The 17,573-nt window shown below is 45.3% G+C and overlaps 1 protein-coding gene across 30 annotated transcripts in view; it reads right to left on the bottom strand.

Annotated features, from left to right (window-relative positions):
* The window catches only part of RERE (arginine-glutamic acid dipeptide repeats), a 348,430-nt gene that overhangs the window by 187,974 nt on the left and 142,883 nt on the right, over positions 1-17,573 (bottom strand). For 19 of the 30 annotated variants that reach the window (XM_083512803.1, XM_083512817.1, XM_083512818.1 and 16 more), the window contains 2 exons: positions 16,139-16,209; positions 15,176-15,238 (listed from right to left, as the gene is read on the bottom strand). In XM_083512803.1, the coding sequence (XP_083368929.1) occupies positions 15,176-15,238; positions 16,139-16,209 (134 nt within the window). The remainder of the gene's footprint in view (positions 1-15,175; positions 15,239-16,138; positions 16,210-17,573) is intronic. The other 11 variants (XM_083512808.1, XM_083512811.1, XM_083512826.1 and 8 more) reach the window with 1 other exon arrangement.

The raw sequence follows: 17,573 nt of genomic DNA, 5'->3' as shown, positions 1-17,573 counted from the left end.
AGACTTACTACTGGAGCCAGGAAATATATTAAATTAAACCTGCAGCCACCATTAAGAGCATAATCTGTTTAAAAGACTATTGTGGTAAACCACTACAGTGGACTAACTACTGGACATTGATGAAGTTTGCATTTGCCCTCAAGAGGGGGGAAAAAATCCAAAGGCATGCATCAAGCTGCCTGATGTTGGCCCATGTAGTCTGCTCTCGCAGGATGTAGCTCTGAAAAGCATATTTCTGTAAAAAAACAGAATTTTAAAAAGAGGCAGGAGGGAAGGAGCCTCCCTGTCCTAATGTGCAACAGTGCAAAGATAATATACACTCTCTGAGCATCTGCTAAACACAGCAGTTAGAACATAGGAAGCTGTCAAGTATCAAATCGGGCTATGGGTCCATCTAGCCCAGTATGGTCAACACGGGCTAGCAGCTGCTCTCTCAGGTTTCAGGCAGGGGCATTCCTAGTCCTACCTGAGGATGCCAGGGATCAAACCTGGGATTTTCTGTGTGCAAAGCAGGTGCTACATCACTGAGTTACAACCCTTCCCCAAAGAAGAGGACTGAGCAAGTAGCCAAAGGGCAAGGAGTCACAAGTCATTCCCAATACAGTGGTACCTCGCTTCAGGTTACATACGCTTCAGGTTACATACGCTTCAGGTTACAGACTCTGCTAACCCAGAAATAGTACCTCGGGTTAAGAACTTTGCTTCAGGATGAGAACAGAAATTGTGCTCCGGCGGCGCAGCAGCAGCAGCAGGAGGCCCCATCAGCTAAAGTGGTGCTTCAGGTTAAGAACAGTTTCAGGTTAAGAATGGACCCGAGGTACCACTGTACTGGGTGGTGCAAAATCCCACGTGTGGGACTGCAGAGAATACAGGAAGAAGATATTTAGTAGTTGTTTGGAGAAAGGATCTTGCTTTGCAGCCTCCCACTAGCACCTCCTTGGGTCAGGTTATAAAATATACAATGCTTCCTTGCTGCATAACTTTGGGATGTTATAAATAGCAGGAGTCCATTCATCCTCACCTGTCCTTAGCTGCAAAGGCACAAAAATAAAATGATCTATGGACAGCAAACAGGGAGGGTTGGTGAGTGAGATAAAAGCTGACCGTGTGGGTTGGAGAGAAAAAAAGCTAGAGGGAACTGTCAGCTCTCCCAAGCCTTGCAAATAAATCTACAAAAGCTACTAGCCTGGAGGGAAGTACCTACCACCCCATCTTGCAGGCTACCGTTACTCACCCCAGGTGAGCTGTGTCGCTATTTAACAGCCTGCCATTCGTAATTTAAAGTTGCCATTTGCAGAACAGGAGCACAGCTGTGGATATAGATGGGGACCCTCTAGCCCCAACCCTCTGTGATGTTCTGCCCTATTTGCCTGCCACTGGTTAGCCCCACACACGGCAGTGTCCCAAACATATGCCACTTACAATGCTCAGTTAACGTGTGGCCCCTTGGTTTCCCCCTGATCTCTTTGGTACAAGCAACCCAGATTGTGCTTAGTGTTCCTACAGACATGGGAAGGGAAGGGAGAACAGAGAAGGTCTCTTCCGTACCCATCTGCTGAGGGGGAGGCACAAATCTGTCTGTTTCCCAACCAAAACGGAAGAGGGAGGGGGGCCCTGATGGGAGAAGCATATCTGTAAATCAGCGACAGTATAAGGAATAAAAGGTTGCTCCCTTTCTCTCTCCACAATCTTTTCCCCACCCCTCTGTTTTAATAACGGTATGAAAAGGCTAAATGCCATCTTGGCAGAAGCAGATCAAAGATCGGCAAGGGGGGGGGGGAATTATCCAAAAGGGATTCATAATGCAAGCTGGAATAATTTTAATACAAAACGCCCAGCAAATCTCACTCGCCCTCCTCCTCCCCGCACGCCCCCACTGACAAATCGCCAGCTGAGGTAAATCCCAGATAATGAAACATTGTAAAGAAAGGCTCTATTTAATAATTTAGCCCCTGTCAAGGAGTTGGTATTGATTCTTGTTTCCAGCGCGGGGAGAAAATGTTATCTGCAGCCTTACAGCTCAATGACAGCATCGGCGAATTTAATCACCGCACAAGCCCCTGCCACACTGTTCTTAAAACTGTCGCCTCTGATTCTTTGTCATCCTGCACCCAGATCCCTGCCCACTGATCCCTGCCACCTTCTCACAACCTATTTGTCCCTGCAATAAAAAGATTTCCAGCGACTCACATTAAAAGCGAGCTGTCAATTCTCATTTGCAGGCAAAGCAGCTTTTTTTAAAAAAATTAACATTGCTACACATAGCCTCAACCCAATCTGCCTCTTGCATTAATGAAGTGCGCTTGGTGGCTTAATAGTCAACTTAGCCTCGATACAGAGGGTGATTATTATACCAGTCCTAGGACATCTGCTCCAAGGAACTGTGCTCTTCTTTTTTTTTTTCCACGGAGGGGAGTGGGAAAGGAAATGAATCCAAGGGGGGAAATGTCTTAAAGGGGAAAGGGGGAGATATGGGGAGAAATAATTGCTGCCTATATTAATCAGCAATTTTTCCCCTGTACCAAAAACCGGAAAAGGTCAAGCATAGTCCCACAACTGGCAAGAGGAAAATTAGCCCTGAATTAATTTAAAGCTGCAGCTTTGTGGGGGAAACACAGAGCCAATTCATTCACAGGGAGAAGGAGACCATTAAAACACATAGGTGTTTGTGGCTGGTGCTGGGCCTCAGCACCCCCCAGGGAAATTTGCATTCAAAAGCATTATCCTGGCGTAATAAAGAATCTTAGCCCTCTTATTATTGGGCTCCGAAAAAAGGAAACTCTGTGAGGGCATTATTCCCTGTGTCTCGCTCCCTTTCCAGGTGAGAGAAGCAATTCTTCCCTTCCCTTTATAACCCTTTGGATCACATTAAAACGATCCCGCCGGCCCTCACAGCCAAGGTCATCATACACAGATTTTCTATTACAGGGCACTGGAGGCATTTCACAACTGTCTTTTTATGCACTTCTCTCTTTCCATCCACAGACTATAAATTGTTACAAGGCCCTGGGGCAATCCCGCTCTATGCTCCATTCAAATCAGCCTTCTAGGAGGGAAGAAAATCATCACAGACAAGATGCTTCAATCAAGTAAACACACAAGCAACAAAGGGCAACCGCACCGCCTCTAATAACCAGCCCCGTTTTATGCGGCAAACCCGCCATTTTTCAGGTCCTTGGACATGCCAGAGTGTTTCATTCTGGATGCAAAGCACAGCAGCCCTCGTTTGCATTTTAGAAAAATAGCAGAATATAACCAAATATAAAAACAAGCTAAAATAAAAATTGTGCCATTAAAATTATTTGACTAGATATGCACTGCTTTCATTTGATTTTATGTTTAGAGTCAGGCTCTCATAAAAATGACAAAACTGTGACAAGGATAGGGTGTTGTGAATTCACTTGCCCCCAAAGAGCTTTTAATAATTTCTAACACAGAAGAAATAACGTCGCAGTCTCATCTGGATTTGTGTGGGGTTGTTTTTTTTTGGGGGGGGATGCATGTTCTATCTTTTTTGTTAATCCAAATGGCCAAACCTCTCCACAGCACAGGTGCTGCACAGCATAGATGGAACTGTCTCCAGACCCCATCTCTGGCACAGGACAGGACAGAATTGGCGTATAACACGTGCATTTTATACTAGGGTTTGTAGCCCACTTCTCCTTTTCAAACTGAGATGCTGAAATGTGAAAGCCTCCGCTTGTTCCTAGCCATCACAGTTATCAAAAAGCACTTGAAAGGAATCAAATCATGTGGTGCCAGACAGCTCTGTGCTTTAAAAAAGACACAGCCATAAGATGCTCGGGGGTGACTCCTTCACTCATGGGAGGTGTCAGAGAGTTAAGGTACTTCACCAAAGGCAAGAAAGCTGAAATTTGGGGAACATCTCACCCAAGGCATCCTATTTATGAGAGTGATTTGGAAGGGAACATCCAAGTCAGAAATGGGGAGCCTGTGGCAATGCCAGATTAAACCCCCATGTAATTTTCTTTCAAGATCAAATCAATATTATTTTGATCCATTGTCGTGGGGGCCCTAAAAGGCCCCATAGCCCAGTACCTACTCTGCCTATTTGATAATTCGGCACTGGCCTTTGGCCATCCAGATGTTGCAAGCCCCCTGACTAATGGTGATGCTGGATGGGGCTTGTGGAAGCTGGGGGCCAACCACATTTGAAAGACCACAAGTTCCCCATTCCTAGATTTAAGTCAAAGCTCAAGACATGAGTTTTACTCCAATAGAGGTTAAAAAGGTAAAGGGACCCCTGACCATTAGGTCCGGTCGTGGCTGACTCTGGGGTTGCGGCGCTCATCTCGCTTTATTGGCCGAGGGAGCCGGCGTACAGCTTCCGGGTCATGTGGCCAGCATGACTAAGCTGCTTCTGGCAAATCAGAGCAGCGCACGGAAACGCCGTTTACCTTCCCGCCAGAGCGGTACCTATTTATCTACTTGCACTTGACGTGCTTTCAAACTGCTAGGTTGGAAGGAGCAGGGACTGAGCAACGGGAGCTCACCCCGTCACGGGGATTCGAAACACCGACCTTCTGATCGGCAAGCCCTAGGCTCTGTGGTTTAACCCACAGCGCCACCCGCGTTAGCACAGAGCAAATCCAGCAGAATGAGAGACATCCAATATTTGGGCTTTGGAAGCTGCCGTCCATTCACAAAACTTGAAATCAAGCTTGACTTGAGGAATAATTCCCCACAATAGCCGGTAGTTGGATATGGTTGGTTGATTGTTTGGTCATTCATTCAGGATTTATACCCAGCTTTTCACTTAGCTTGACAAAACAGTGTACAACATCATTTATAGAGCTTATGACACTCTGGCAAAAGTGTCAGGCTCAGTAATAAAAAGGATCAGTATTAGTTGTGTGGACACTAGACCAAATGTCATCCTGCAACTCAACTGTCAGAATGAATGCACAGGAGATGAACACAGAAGCACCAGCAGCTTCAGAAAGAGCACCAGATGTATGTCTATTCCTTTCAGACAGAGGAAGCCCACTGCTGGCTTAACTAGCAAAAGGTTGCCTTGTGTGTACCAGCCCTGTAGCCAGCAAACTAAATCTTGATGCACGCACACTCTTCCTTACAAGTTCCACCAAAAGCAAACACACCGCTCCAGAGCTGAAGCTCCCCTCTTAGCACAAGCTCTTTCCTCTCTGCTCTGGGCCCTGAAATCAAGTTAGAAACACCATGTTTATATCAACTCTGCGTTACCGTAATCGTGTTTCCTGTTGCCCACAAATTGAATATGCCTTCAGTTCACTGCAGGATTAAGTTAAAAGGAGCAGATGGCGGTGCAGGAAGCTGCTCTTAAAGCAAATATCCTCTGTAATATTCCCTTACAGTGAGAGCTTCTCGGAAAGGCAAACCGCTAACAAAGGGGAAATGGGAGATATTCAGTCGCCGGTGCGCACGCTGCACTTGAGGTAAGAAAAGTAAGAGAGAGAAAAGAAAGACTCAGTGCTGGTAGGCTTTATTACTCTCTTTTTTTCTTTTTCTTTTGGATGCACAGACTACTACTCACTGTGGAGGGAGCCAACATTTCTATCAGCTCAGTTGTTGATACACAAGGATAAATTGCCTTCTCTCTGCTCCCTGCCTACCTTCAGTACTCCAGGTGCCAGACCCAATTTATGAGATGCTAGTGATGACTTAGGCACCTGGATTTCTGCACTACTGTGCATAATTCAATGCTACTCATTTAAGCAAATCTTTTATATTCTCATTTCCCCTTCCAATGCACTGAACTTCAATGTGTGGTTCAGCACCCACTACTAGCTCATGGCCTGTTCCACAGTGGGTTGAAACTATAGCTCTACCACATCAAAATGTGTGGTTAAAAAAAGAATTGGGTTGCCAATGCATGTTTGGGTCTTGGATCTTAAAAGGCTACTACTCCCAACAAGAATTGCTGAAAGTGGGGGGGGGGGGGAGAATAGAAAAAAACAAAGCTACAGCAAAGGACAAAGTACAAGCAGAGCCAACAATAAATTAAATTAAGCAACAACAGAATCAAATGCTTGTTTAAAAAGAAGTGTAAAGGGTGGTTTTTGTATCTCTAAAATAATATGAACAGCCTAAGCATATAAGAAGAGCCCTGCTGGACCATCAATTTCTGCACTCTGCCTCCAACTGCGACCAATTTGAGACCTCTGAAAACCCTCAAGCCAGGCTGTGAACGCAACAGCCCTCTCCTGCAATTGATATGAAGTAATATTCTGTCTCTGAAACAGGAGTTGCATATAGCCATCATAGCTAATAGCCATTGATAGACTGATCCTCCATGAATTTGTCTAATCCTCTTTTAAAGCCATCTAATGCTATGGCAGCGAGTCCCATAAATTAATTACATGCTGCGTGAAGAGGTCCTTCCTTTTGTCTGTCACGAATCCACCCTGCTAGTCAGCTTCTCTGGATGACTCCCAAACTCTATTATTATGGGAAACGGGGAGAGAGGAAGAAACTTTCAAAGTAAACTGGCTGTCAGTGAAAACAGGTTAACGCCCAGGAAGGGAGTTGTAAATCAGAAGTAGCTGTGGACATGAATGGGCTGCTGTGAGCTTTTCTCCACCATGTCTGCTGTTATGCGTAGGGCATGGCCACATTCACCTTGCATTTCTTGAGCCTATTTTCATCCTTTCTTCCCTCTCTGCCCTGGTAGTTCCCTCAGCCATACTAGGCTGTATCCAATGTCAGCCCTAACCCATTGAAATCAAGTCTACTCTTAGGGTATCATAGCAGGATACAACCCACTGCACTTGCAGGCCCAATTCAGACTTCATGCTGATGCTGATGTCCTCACCCTTGCAATAATTGCTTCCTGAAAGGAAGTGGGTGGGAAGAAAGCCTAGATGCACCAGCGAGGAGACAAATCCTCTCCTCTTCTCACTGACACACTCGGGTAACAAACCCTGCAAAGCTGGCTAGCTTCTAATTCAGGGCTGGGAAGCCAGTGGCACTCCAGGTTGGCCCAGCACTGTGTAACCTTTAGACACCAACTCCCATCAGCCTGCATGGCCAACAGTAAGAACTTAGGAAGAGCCTTGATAAGGCAATGGCACATGATGGTCCAGCATCCTGTTCTCACAGCAGCCAACTGGGAAGCCTGCAAGCAGGACCTGAGTTCAACAGCCCTCTCCCTACTTGGGATTCCCAGCAACTGGCATTCAAAGGCATAATGAGTAGTCTAGACCATCAACATCTGGCGGGCAACAGATCTGCACAACAGGCAAGACCATCGAAAGTGGTAGCCCTTAGTCCTCAACGGTGTTTCCACTGCTTTACTCTTTCAATTCACTAAAGACCCACCACTGGCTACGAGGCAATCTAATTAGCATCCATGCTGCAGAAGCTAATCAGCCTGAAAACTCAACCGGACATGTCAGTTCCCACTTTATTTTCTGTGCTACACACACACTGCCTGATTTACAGTGAAGTAAAACTCAAAGGCTTGCTAAATATTTAGGCCATGAGCCGATCTCTTTCCATTTCAATAAGATTATCAGCTCACCAGCTCAACGTTTTACGCCAACCCCATCGTGGTTGGGAGGGGACTAAAGCTCTGAATGACGGGTGCCTAAAGTACTGCATTCTACCACAATGTCCTGTACACTGATTTCATCATCTGACACTCCACTCAGGATCTCCCCACCATCTGAAGTTAGGTGGGTGGGGACCAGAGAAGGGTCCTGTTCAGTAGCAGCCCCTTGTTTCGGAATGCTTTTCCCAGGGGTACTTGACTCTCCCAAAGCTCAAAGAGGACATCTGTGAAGGCAGAGGAAGCTCCAAAGGACCTGAGGCATAGTGGGGCTTTGTTTTCGCTGCTCAGCCTCCCCGTCTAAAGGCTGATGTGTAGGGCAGCACAGCAGCAGCAGCTTTCTCGCAGGTCCTTCAGCCTCTAGCTGGCCCCAAAGCTTCAACCTTTAGATATTTGGGTCTGGGATGAGGAAAGAGTGGGAGAGAGTGGTGGAGAACAGGAAAAAAGGGCATTTGAAGGCTTTTAAGAGGGTGTTCCCAACAATTTCAGCTACAAGTGAGGGGACTGGAATGTAACCCCCATGTAAGTGAGGGGATGCCTGTAATCCCAGTACCAGAAAACAAAGACTGCTGTTAAAAATTTGCTCAGGTTTTTAAACAGGCAGTATCAATTTACTGTATGATGTTTTACCTGCTTTGTGGTAGTTATACGCTGAATTTCCCCACAGTCACTCTACACTGTTGTTTTGTATTTTAAGTTATTGTCTCATGCAGCTTAGCTGAAGGGGGTGGGCACTCAAAAGCTTTTATATAAACAAACAAACAATCTGCTCCTATCATGTGGATGCACCTGAAATACCAATTTCTGAACAATGTGGATAAGGCAGATTTTCCCAAAATGGAAGACAAAGGTATAGGGCAAAGAAGAAAAAGGCCAGTGCCGCCACCACAGAAGAATAGCAATAACAGACCACCCCCAAAATCTAAACAAATGAGCCAATGAATGACGCTGGTGGAGGGGAGATTGTCTTCATATTGCGAACAACAGAGCAGCTAAAGCACTAACAGCAAGGCATGACAGCCAGCAAACATCCAAGAGATCAGCTTCTTGGTAATTAGTCAAGATAAAAGAACTGAAGCTTTTCAGGAGTTAAGCAAATCATGGAGCTCTGCCCACACCCCCCCAAAAACCAAACAAGCTTTTAAATCCATAACATGCAAAAACGGGGAAGGCATTTGCCTTTTATGGGCTTCCTGGAGGCAGCAGGGTGGCTGATGCAGGATAAAAGAGGATAGGCCAGATCAGTGATGGGGAAACCTCTGGCCCACTGGCTTAATTGCTTATTTTTATCTATTTATTAAATTTATAACCCGCCCTTCCTCCCAAAGGGATGAAACATTGAAAACAATTATAATACAGATGCAGATTGGGAAACATCTCGACTTAAAAGTCTTGTTGGAAGAGGAATGACTTCAGTAGGAGCTAATAAGGCAAGAGAAATGTTGAATAATAAAGGAGAGGAAATTCTAAATAACACCACACTAAAGGCTTGATTCCTGTGTTGTGCAGAACAACCCTCCCGGTAAGATGGTATCTTCAAGAAGCCCTCACCTCCAGAATGCAGTGATCAACTGAGTATATAAGGAGTGAGAAGATCTTTCCAGTATCCTGGTCCCAAGCTGCATAAGGATTTATGCATCAAAACCCGTAGCATGAAGTTAGCCTGACAGCTAATTAATCCCACCAGGCCTCCATCTTTGGCTTGCAACGCTATTTTGACCAAGCCATGTCTACCCACCTTACATGAGATGCCATATATGGTATCAGTTGTGGGGCAGGAAAGACACGGCTGGGTCAAAAGGGGATTTGCAAGCAGACCCTATGCAGCATTTGAAAAGCACAGGGCTGTGCCTTTACTCACATGCTTTGATTGCAAACCTTGCAGGCAAAACTGGGTCACCCAGCATTGAGAGGTGGGCTGTCCTGACTGCCTATCACTTCCGCACCCCTGGGTTAGATGAATCTTTGATCTGATTCAGCAGCGCTAGTCCTTATTTAATTTTTTTAACAAACAGTTGTGGCACAACCATGATCATTAACCATGCTGTAGAGCAGGGGTCACCAAACTTACCTCGCCTCAGGCTGGTGTCTCCAGCGCTCATCGCGCAGCGGGCTGGAGGGCGGGGGAACGTGTGCCCACATGCGTGCGCACATGCTATTTCCGGTGCACTTCCGGGTTGGAGGAGCACAGGAAATAGCTTGCGCGCATGTGCACGGGCCTCCTCTGACCCGGATGTGCACCAGAAATGCTACTTGCGCGTGCACAAACAACGCATGCGCACAAGCTATTTTCGGTGCTCCTCCAACCCAGAAATGGGCAGCTGCACAGTGCAGTGCCGGTAAGAGCGGGCGGCCGCCGCCGCAGGCCAGATAAATGAGTCCCTCAGGCCTTATCCAGCCCGCGGGCCTCAGTTTGGGGACCCCTGCTGTAGTGCAGCTAGACAAAAAGCATCTGTAAACTGATACCAGTTTACAGGTCTGAATGCTGTGGTAATTAAATGGGGAGGGGGAGATCTCATCAGTATGAGGAGGAAGCAGCAATTGGTCACAGGGCTTGCCTTCCGCCTCTGTGCATTTATTTCATTTTATTTCGTGTATGCTACACAAATCTTCCAACCATCAAAACGCGTGCAAGGAAAATTAACATTGAAATGCAATCCCCATGAGCAGGAGAGCCTGTGTGGCATTGTTCTGCATTCTTACAATTCCGCAACATGCCTCTTAAAAACAAGGTTGCTGCCTTGATCACGATGTCTGTAGACAGTAAGTGTAAAAGTGACCCAAGTCCACTACAAGGGCATCTTGTTCCTTTCACAGAGAGGAACACAGGTGCAACAAAGCCCATCCACCATGTACACTGCAATGCAACAACAGCAGTGCCACTGTGTTCCATTACGAAGAAAAACAAATAGCCCCCCTAAGCCCAGTTTAGAAAGCTATACACGTCTTTTCGCACTTTGGAGAGGGCCCTGTTCAATTGCCACATCATCTGTTACTTTACGCACTCCGATATGCTGCAGGCAAATGGAAAACAAGATTACTCTTGTCCAATCAAGAAGGGATTTGCATGAAGTATTTGGGGGCTCTTGGGTACTTGGATACCTTATCTAAAAAATAGGGCATTTAAATAGGTACTGAGAACCCGGTTAGCTATTTAGGAAAAAACTATTAAAAATATAGTTTATATCTGCCTCCCACAATCCAGTGCCCTCCAGATGTTGCAGGAATATAACTCCTATCAACTCTGACCACTGAATCAGGCTGCACTAGACCAACAAACAGAACCAGCACCTGTTCATTATTCCTAATGAACATACTGAATGAAGGGGAGATGTGGAAATATAAAAACACGGTGGGGGGTCCATTTTGGAATTTTTTCCTGCCCAGCAGTATCTGAAGAGCACCTGGTTAGGGAAGGCTGATACAGGATCACTCCCACCTTTGATAAGCAACCAGCTCTGGTGTGATCATTCCAGGAGGAACGAAAGATATTGGCACATCTCTCACAAACAAAGATCTGTTCCAATGCAGAACCAGGTCAAAATGTTTACAAAGGCATATGTGTACCTTTCTGCCAGTGTATGCATTACTATATTAAAACTTGCACCACTCTGGAAACTGGAGGTTCTCATGCAATCAGAGCTATCCTGCAAAAGCAGAATTAATGGGGGGGAAATGGCGTATTAGTGAAGACATCTGGCATGTTATAACAAGAAAAGTTGCCGTTGCTGTCTGGGAGCCAGTAATCAATTTTTTGCCTCCTCCACCTACTCTATCATTACACTGAATTAGGATCTGCGAGTGAGGGAGATATATTAGATCATGGTGCACAGCAGAGCTTTGCCAACCGGATCTGGTTCAGATCAGACTAAAACAGTTTGGCAGTCTGCTGTGCCCTTAAAAACAAATCAATAGTGTTACTCTCTATGCTGCAATGTGCTGGGTGCCAGGAAATGTTAAGGTTTCCTGGAGAAAACACACACAGAGACACTGACCCCTTTCCACTTTCAGATACACTCAAGGACAGCCAGTGGAAGGGCAACCAATTAATTTTAGATTTAAATCTGCATTTAAAAACACACACACACAACTGCAAGAGGCCACTGGAGAAATACGAGTGATCAATTCTAGGCAAGTCAGTCAGCCAGCAATTAACGCAAAGGCAAAAGTTTGCAAAGAGGACTGGAGTAATGAGGAAAATTTACAACTGGGCCACCAGTTAATGAGCAAGAGAGACCTGGTGAAAGAGGCAGTAAAACCACTCTAATATTATGGCAAAGGGAGAATAGACTGGAGCCAAAATACAGCCCAAGGAAGATTTTGGGAGGGATATGGGGCGGGAGAAAGAGAAAGGAGAGCAACTTCAAAAGAGGGTATTTAACTGGGACTATCCATACGGCTTTCCTTGCTGCCAAGATTCCATAGTGTCACAGGAATAAGGATATCAAGCCAGCACAGCCTTGAAAAGATTTTTCCCCAGGCTTCGCTCCCTTCCATTCTGAAATCAGGCTACATTTTGGAGCTGAAAGGGCTCTCCTGCCAATGAGCAGCTGAGCTCCAGACCTGGCACTTGTCTGCTTCAAACAGCAGCACAGCCAGCAGCGCCGGCAAAGGTGCAATTGAGAGCTCTTGGTCTGTACTGGGTGGTCTTTGTGAGAGTGTGAGATTTATGCCAACAGAGACTGAAGGCTGCTCATTCAGAACTGCCACCCTCCTCTTGGCAGTGTTAGAAACTCAGATATATAAGCTAGGCGCCAAATGGCACCTAGGTTACGGTCACCACGACGGAATGTCTATTTGCGAGGGGGTTGGACTAGATGACCCTTGGGATCCCTTCCAATGCTACAATTCTACGATCTCAACTACGTTGCTTGGCTGTAGCTTGTCCCAGGATGCAAGAAGGAGAAACAAAGAAAGTGAAAATGGAAATGGTATTAACTGCAGAGCTTTTTAAACTGTTGTCACCAACCTAGCACCCAGAAATCACAACGTAGTCGCAAATGGACCCACTCCTGTAACACCTCCTTTCTGCAGCTATTCCTCCGCTCTCCATTTATTTATTTATTCCCGCCCCCAACCCGTGCAAAGCTGTGATCACATAAATAAAGTAAGCGTGAGCGAGTTACCTATATCACTGTGTGCTATTTGTATGGTATGATAATGTATTTTCCTTTCATTCACGGTTCCCTGAAAGCTCTTATGGGTGAATAATGCAAAAACAGTCAAGATGTTTCTAACAGTTGCTGCTTATTATATGTTGTAAAATGAAATAAAAACATTTTATTTCATTTTTGAGAGAGAGGGGGGAGAGAGAGAGAGAGAGCGAGAGAGAGAGAGAGAGAGAGAGAGAGAGAGAGAGAGAGAGAGAGAAGCAGGCAGGCTGTAAATATAGCTATTCCATAAAAGAAAAGTCAGCATCATGGTTAAGAGTTATACATCACTGCCACCCTAAGCTAAATGCAAAATCTGAAAGCAAGAGATTTAAGAAACACAAGGAGGTTGTCAGATTGTGCAGTGTGTGTGTGTGTGTTGTTGTTGTTGTTTTTTAAAAAAGAAGATATACATAAAGGTACTAAAACATATTGTGCTCCGCTTCCCACGCTGTTTTGCAGACAGCTTTAATGTGTTGTAGCAGACCAATACTGACAACAGAAGCTTCAGCTTTCATTGCTGTTAATACCCTAAGCAATTACTGTTGCTCAGCAGGTACTCCTGCCCAGAATGGCAACTCGCACTGTAATCCAACATTATTTTTTTGCAGGAGCAATTCCTCCTGAACACCAAAGCACCTGCTAATGTGCAAAATTGCATAAATGGGGCTTAAAACGTCTCGTAGCTTTAAAAGCCATCACTTTTTAAAAAAAACACCCAGTATTGTTCATGTCAGAGTATTATTGAATTTGCTAGAGAGCAGGGATTGAAAGGGGGGGGAGTGGCATAAAAAAGGGTGGGTTTTTTGGGTTTTTTTAAGGAAGCTGGACTGGCTCCAAAAATCAGAAGGATGTGAAAAATTACCTGTAAGGGGAGAAACTGTACATAATTGAGATCTCCGGGGGGTAAAAATAGCAGACACATAAATATTGAAACAGACTGTCAAAGTAACCAGGGAAAGGAAGCACATTCTCTAACACCGCAGCTTTGCAACGTTAACCAGAAGCAGCAGGGGAAGGCGGCGAGAGAAAAGGGGGAAGGCAGGGAGAAAGAAAAAAGATAGATTTGGGGAGAGGAACAGATGGTGGTTTACAGAGCTGAGCAACAGGCCACCCAAATATGTGTATTTTATTTAAGTTTTTGAAAAACAGATCTCTTTCTGACCTCAAGAGCAACCTAGTAGGAAGTTCCTACATAATGCTGCTGTCTTAAGTCATGTGTGGTCAGCAGATGTAGGTGGCAAAGGATGGCAGACCCACTGGGCATCATGTTCACATGGACCCTGCGCTCAATACACCTAAGCACACTTAGGCTCAGCTGGCACAGAATGCTAAACCAAACCATGGCTTGGCAAGAATGAGCAATCAAGCAGGCACCTGGAGAGAAGATGGCGGCTTTACAATTACATCTGAACCTGGACTTATGGTTTATCTCCCCCAGAGTGGTATGCCATAGAACAATCCTTGGCTACAGCTCATGGATTGAAGTTGAATCCTGACAAGACAGAAGTACTGTTTTTGGGGGACAGGGGGCAGGCTGGTGTGGAGGACTCCCTGGTCCTGAATGGGGTAACTGTGCCCCTGAAGGATCAGGTGCGCAGCCTGGGAGTCATTTTGGACTCACAGCTGTCCATGGAGGCGCAGGTCAATTCTGTATCCATGGCAGCTGTCTACCAACTCCACCTGGTACGCAGGCTGAGACCCTACCTGCCCGTGGACTGTCTCGCCAGAGTGGTGCATGCTCTAGTTATCTCCCGCTTGAACTACTGCAATGCGCTCTACGTGGGGCTACCTTTGAAGGTGACTCGGAAACTACAACTAATCCAGAATGCGGCAGCCAGACTGGTGACTGGGAGCGGCCGCCGAGACCATATAACGCCGGTCTTGAAAGACCTACATTGGCTCCCAGTACATTTCCGAGCACAATTCAAAGTGCTGGTGTTGACCTTTAAAGCCCTAAACAGCCTTGGCCCAGTATACCTGAAGGAGCGTCTCCACCCCCATTGTTCTGCCCGGACGCTGAGGTCCAGCGCCGAGGGCCTTCTGGTGGTTCCCTCATTGCGAGAAGCAAAGCTACAGGGAACCAGGCAGAGGGCCTTCTCGGTAGTGGCGCCTGCCCTGTGGAATGCCCTCCCATCAGATGTCAAAGCGATAAACAACTACCTAACATTCAGAAGACATCTTAAGGCAGCCCTGTTCAGGGAAGTTTTTAATGTGTGATATTTTAGTGTTTTTTGGTTTCTATGGAAGCCGCCCAGAGTGGCTGGGGAAACCCAGCCAGATGGGCGGGGTACAAATAATAAATTATTATTATTATTATTATTATTATTATTATTATTATTATTATTATTAGGTGTGCCTGCAGGTAAGCTTTGCAGCAGGTTACAAAGACACATCTCTGCCCAAGACCCAGTATTGTCCACACTGACTGGCAGAGACTCGCCAGCATTTCAAAAAAGGGAGGCTCTCCCAGCCCTACCTGCAGATGCTGGAGATTCAATCTGGGATCACCTACACGCGGAGCGGGTGCTCTACCACTGAGCTATGTTCCCAAGGTTGGTTACATAAAAAATACAAATAAAAGACAACAGAGGACAGTGTAACCGACTTAAAAGAGTCAGCAAGATATCAAAGGTCAACGTAAGCACAATAAGAAAAGGTTAAAATTATACCGAAAGTGCTTGGGAAAATAAAAAAGGTCCCCCGTCTCCCCGTAAGGTAGATGCCAAGTTCTCCAGGGTAACTTTCCACAGTTTGGCCACCACTAATGTGAAGGCCCTCTTCCCAACTTGCCATCCACCCCACCTCAGACGGCAGGAGTATCCACAGAAAGCCCTCTGCTGAAAACAATAAGGCAAGGTGTGGGAAACCTGCGGACCTCCAGATACAGCTGAACTACAATTCCCATCAGTCTCAACAAGCATGGCCAATGGCCAGGGATGGTGGGAGTTGTAGTTCAACAACATCTGGGGGGCCAAAGGTTCTTGCCTAGTGAGTCTTTGCTGAAGATCTTAACCTACAGCTGCATATGGAGGTTAGGATGCATGGACAAAGTCTGGCCTGGTATGTAGCGGCTTCCTATGTTCATACCTAAGTCCACAATGGTAAACATGCAAGCAATAGGCACATACTTTGTGCAGGTCATAAAAGTAAGGCATTTCTTCCTTATCGTCCATAGGTGCCACACATTTATAGCTTATGAGAAATTACCAGAAGTGCACTAGAATATAACATTGTAGTAACCATAGTAATTACATAAAGTGGCACCTAGTAGCATGTTCAACCTCACAATGCAAAAATAAAGACTGCCAAAGAACAAGATATAGGTAAACAAGAATCACGACCATGGAGAGTAGCAACTGCCAGGAAGGTTTTGGTTGCAATAAAAACTAGTCTTTGAAAAGTTCCCAATATTATGTTTTTAAAAATTGCTGTTGCTTACCAATTTGAAGTCTTGAATGCTACAGATGAAGTATGGAGTGTTTGGTCGCCGACTCTCAATATACACGCAATCTTTAAAAAAGAAAAAGAAAGGAAGAGAGTTAATCTTAAATTTATGGCAGCTAGTTCCTCTAGCCTGACAAAAATGCAGAGAAACCACACAACCTTTTCTATTAGATGAACAACTCACAATGAAAAGTACTATAAAATGTGATCTAGTGCAAAGAAAATAAATGAATAAATAGGTGAATAAAAATGTTTCTGCCTGGCACCTAAAAATGGGGCAAGGCGTGCTTCTTTAGGGAGAGAATGTCCTAAGCAGGAAGCCACCCCTGAGAACACCCTCATGCTGCCACTCTCGGCACTGTCTGCTAAGGGGGCACATGGAGAAGAACCTCATGACAAACGTACGGTCTGGGCTGGTTCATGTGCGAAGAAGCAGTCCTTAAGGCACTGGAGTCCTGAGTCACATATGGCTTTTGTGACACTTTATATTGTTTTAAGGATCAATTCTCTAGGGAACTGTGTCACAAAAACAAGTACTGCCAGAGTGATCCCCATAATTAAACTGGAGCAATGACCAGGTCACAACCTAACACAGTTATAAGTCAATCAAGACAGGAAACAAAGTCAAACTTCTTGCAGCTAAATAGTCATTAAAAATCCAACAGTGCTAACCTGGTTTTGCTCCTAATCGTGAAATCACTTACCCTATGACAAGCACAAGTTATTTGTATGCGGTATGACCTTTCAAAGTAGCCTCTACGGTAAAATTGGACAACCAACATATCCTAAAACACCCTAATTCTCTATTTTTCACTACAAACTTTATTGTCCCTGCCTCTTGATAAGAGGACAGGGAAAATCATGTTCTTTCATTAGATGAGAATGCCTTTTTGCTTTTTTGCTTCCATGAAACCATTTATATTGGAAGATATAAGGAGGTAAGCTAGTAAGAGCCACTGTGGTATAGTGGTTATAATGTCGAACCTGGGAGACCCGGGTTCAAATCCCCACTTGACCATGAATTTTGATTTTGAGCCAGTCACTGCCTCTCAGCCTAACTTACCTGACAAGACTGTTGTGAGGAATGAGGAGGGGAAGAACCATGCATACCATCTTAAGCTCCTTGGAGGAAAAGGCGGGGTATAAAGGCAACAACAACCATTTTTTAAAAAATCTGGTGCCCAAGTGGTTATATTTGTCATGTTATCATAGCATAAAATGTGCCCCATTTATCAAGAAGCCACAGTAAAAGGGGGGGGGGGCTGCACAAAATCAGCACCTGCATTGGCTTCAAGATGGCTAGCACTGGCGGACTAGATGTCAGAAAACAGGAAATCCTCTTTAGAGTGTCTATAAAACACTCCCCAATCTTTTGCGGATAGGCATCAAATGTTTCCCCGTTCTAGCTGATTTGCACATAATGTAGCATC

The sequence above is a fragment of the Podarcis liolepis genome (assembly GCF_965112155.1).
Source record: "Podarcis liolepis genome assembly, chromosome: 7".
Classification (NCBI taxonomy): Eukaryota; Metazoa; Chordata; class Lepidosauria; order Squamata; family Lacertidae; genus Podarcis; species Podarcis liolepis.
Note: the sequence above shows the minus strand (reverse complement) of the source record. Positions and strands in the feature narration are given on the sequence as shown.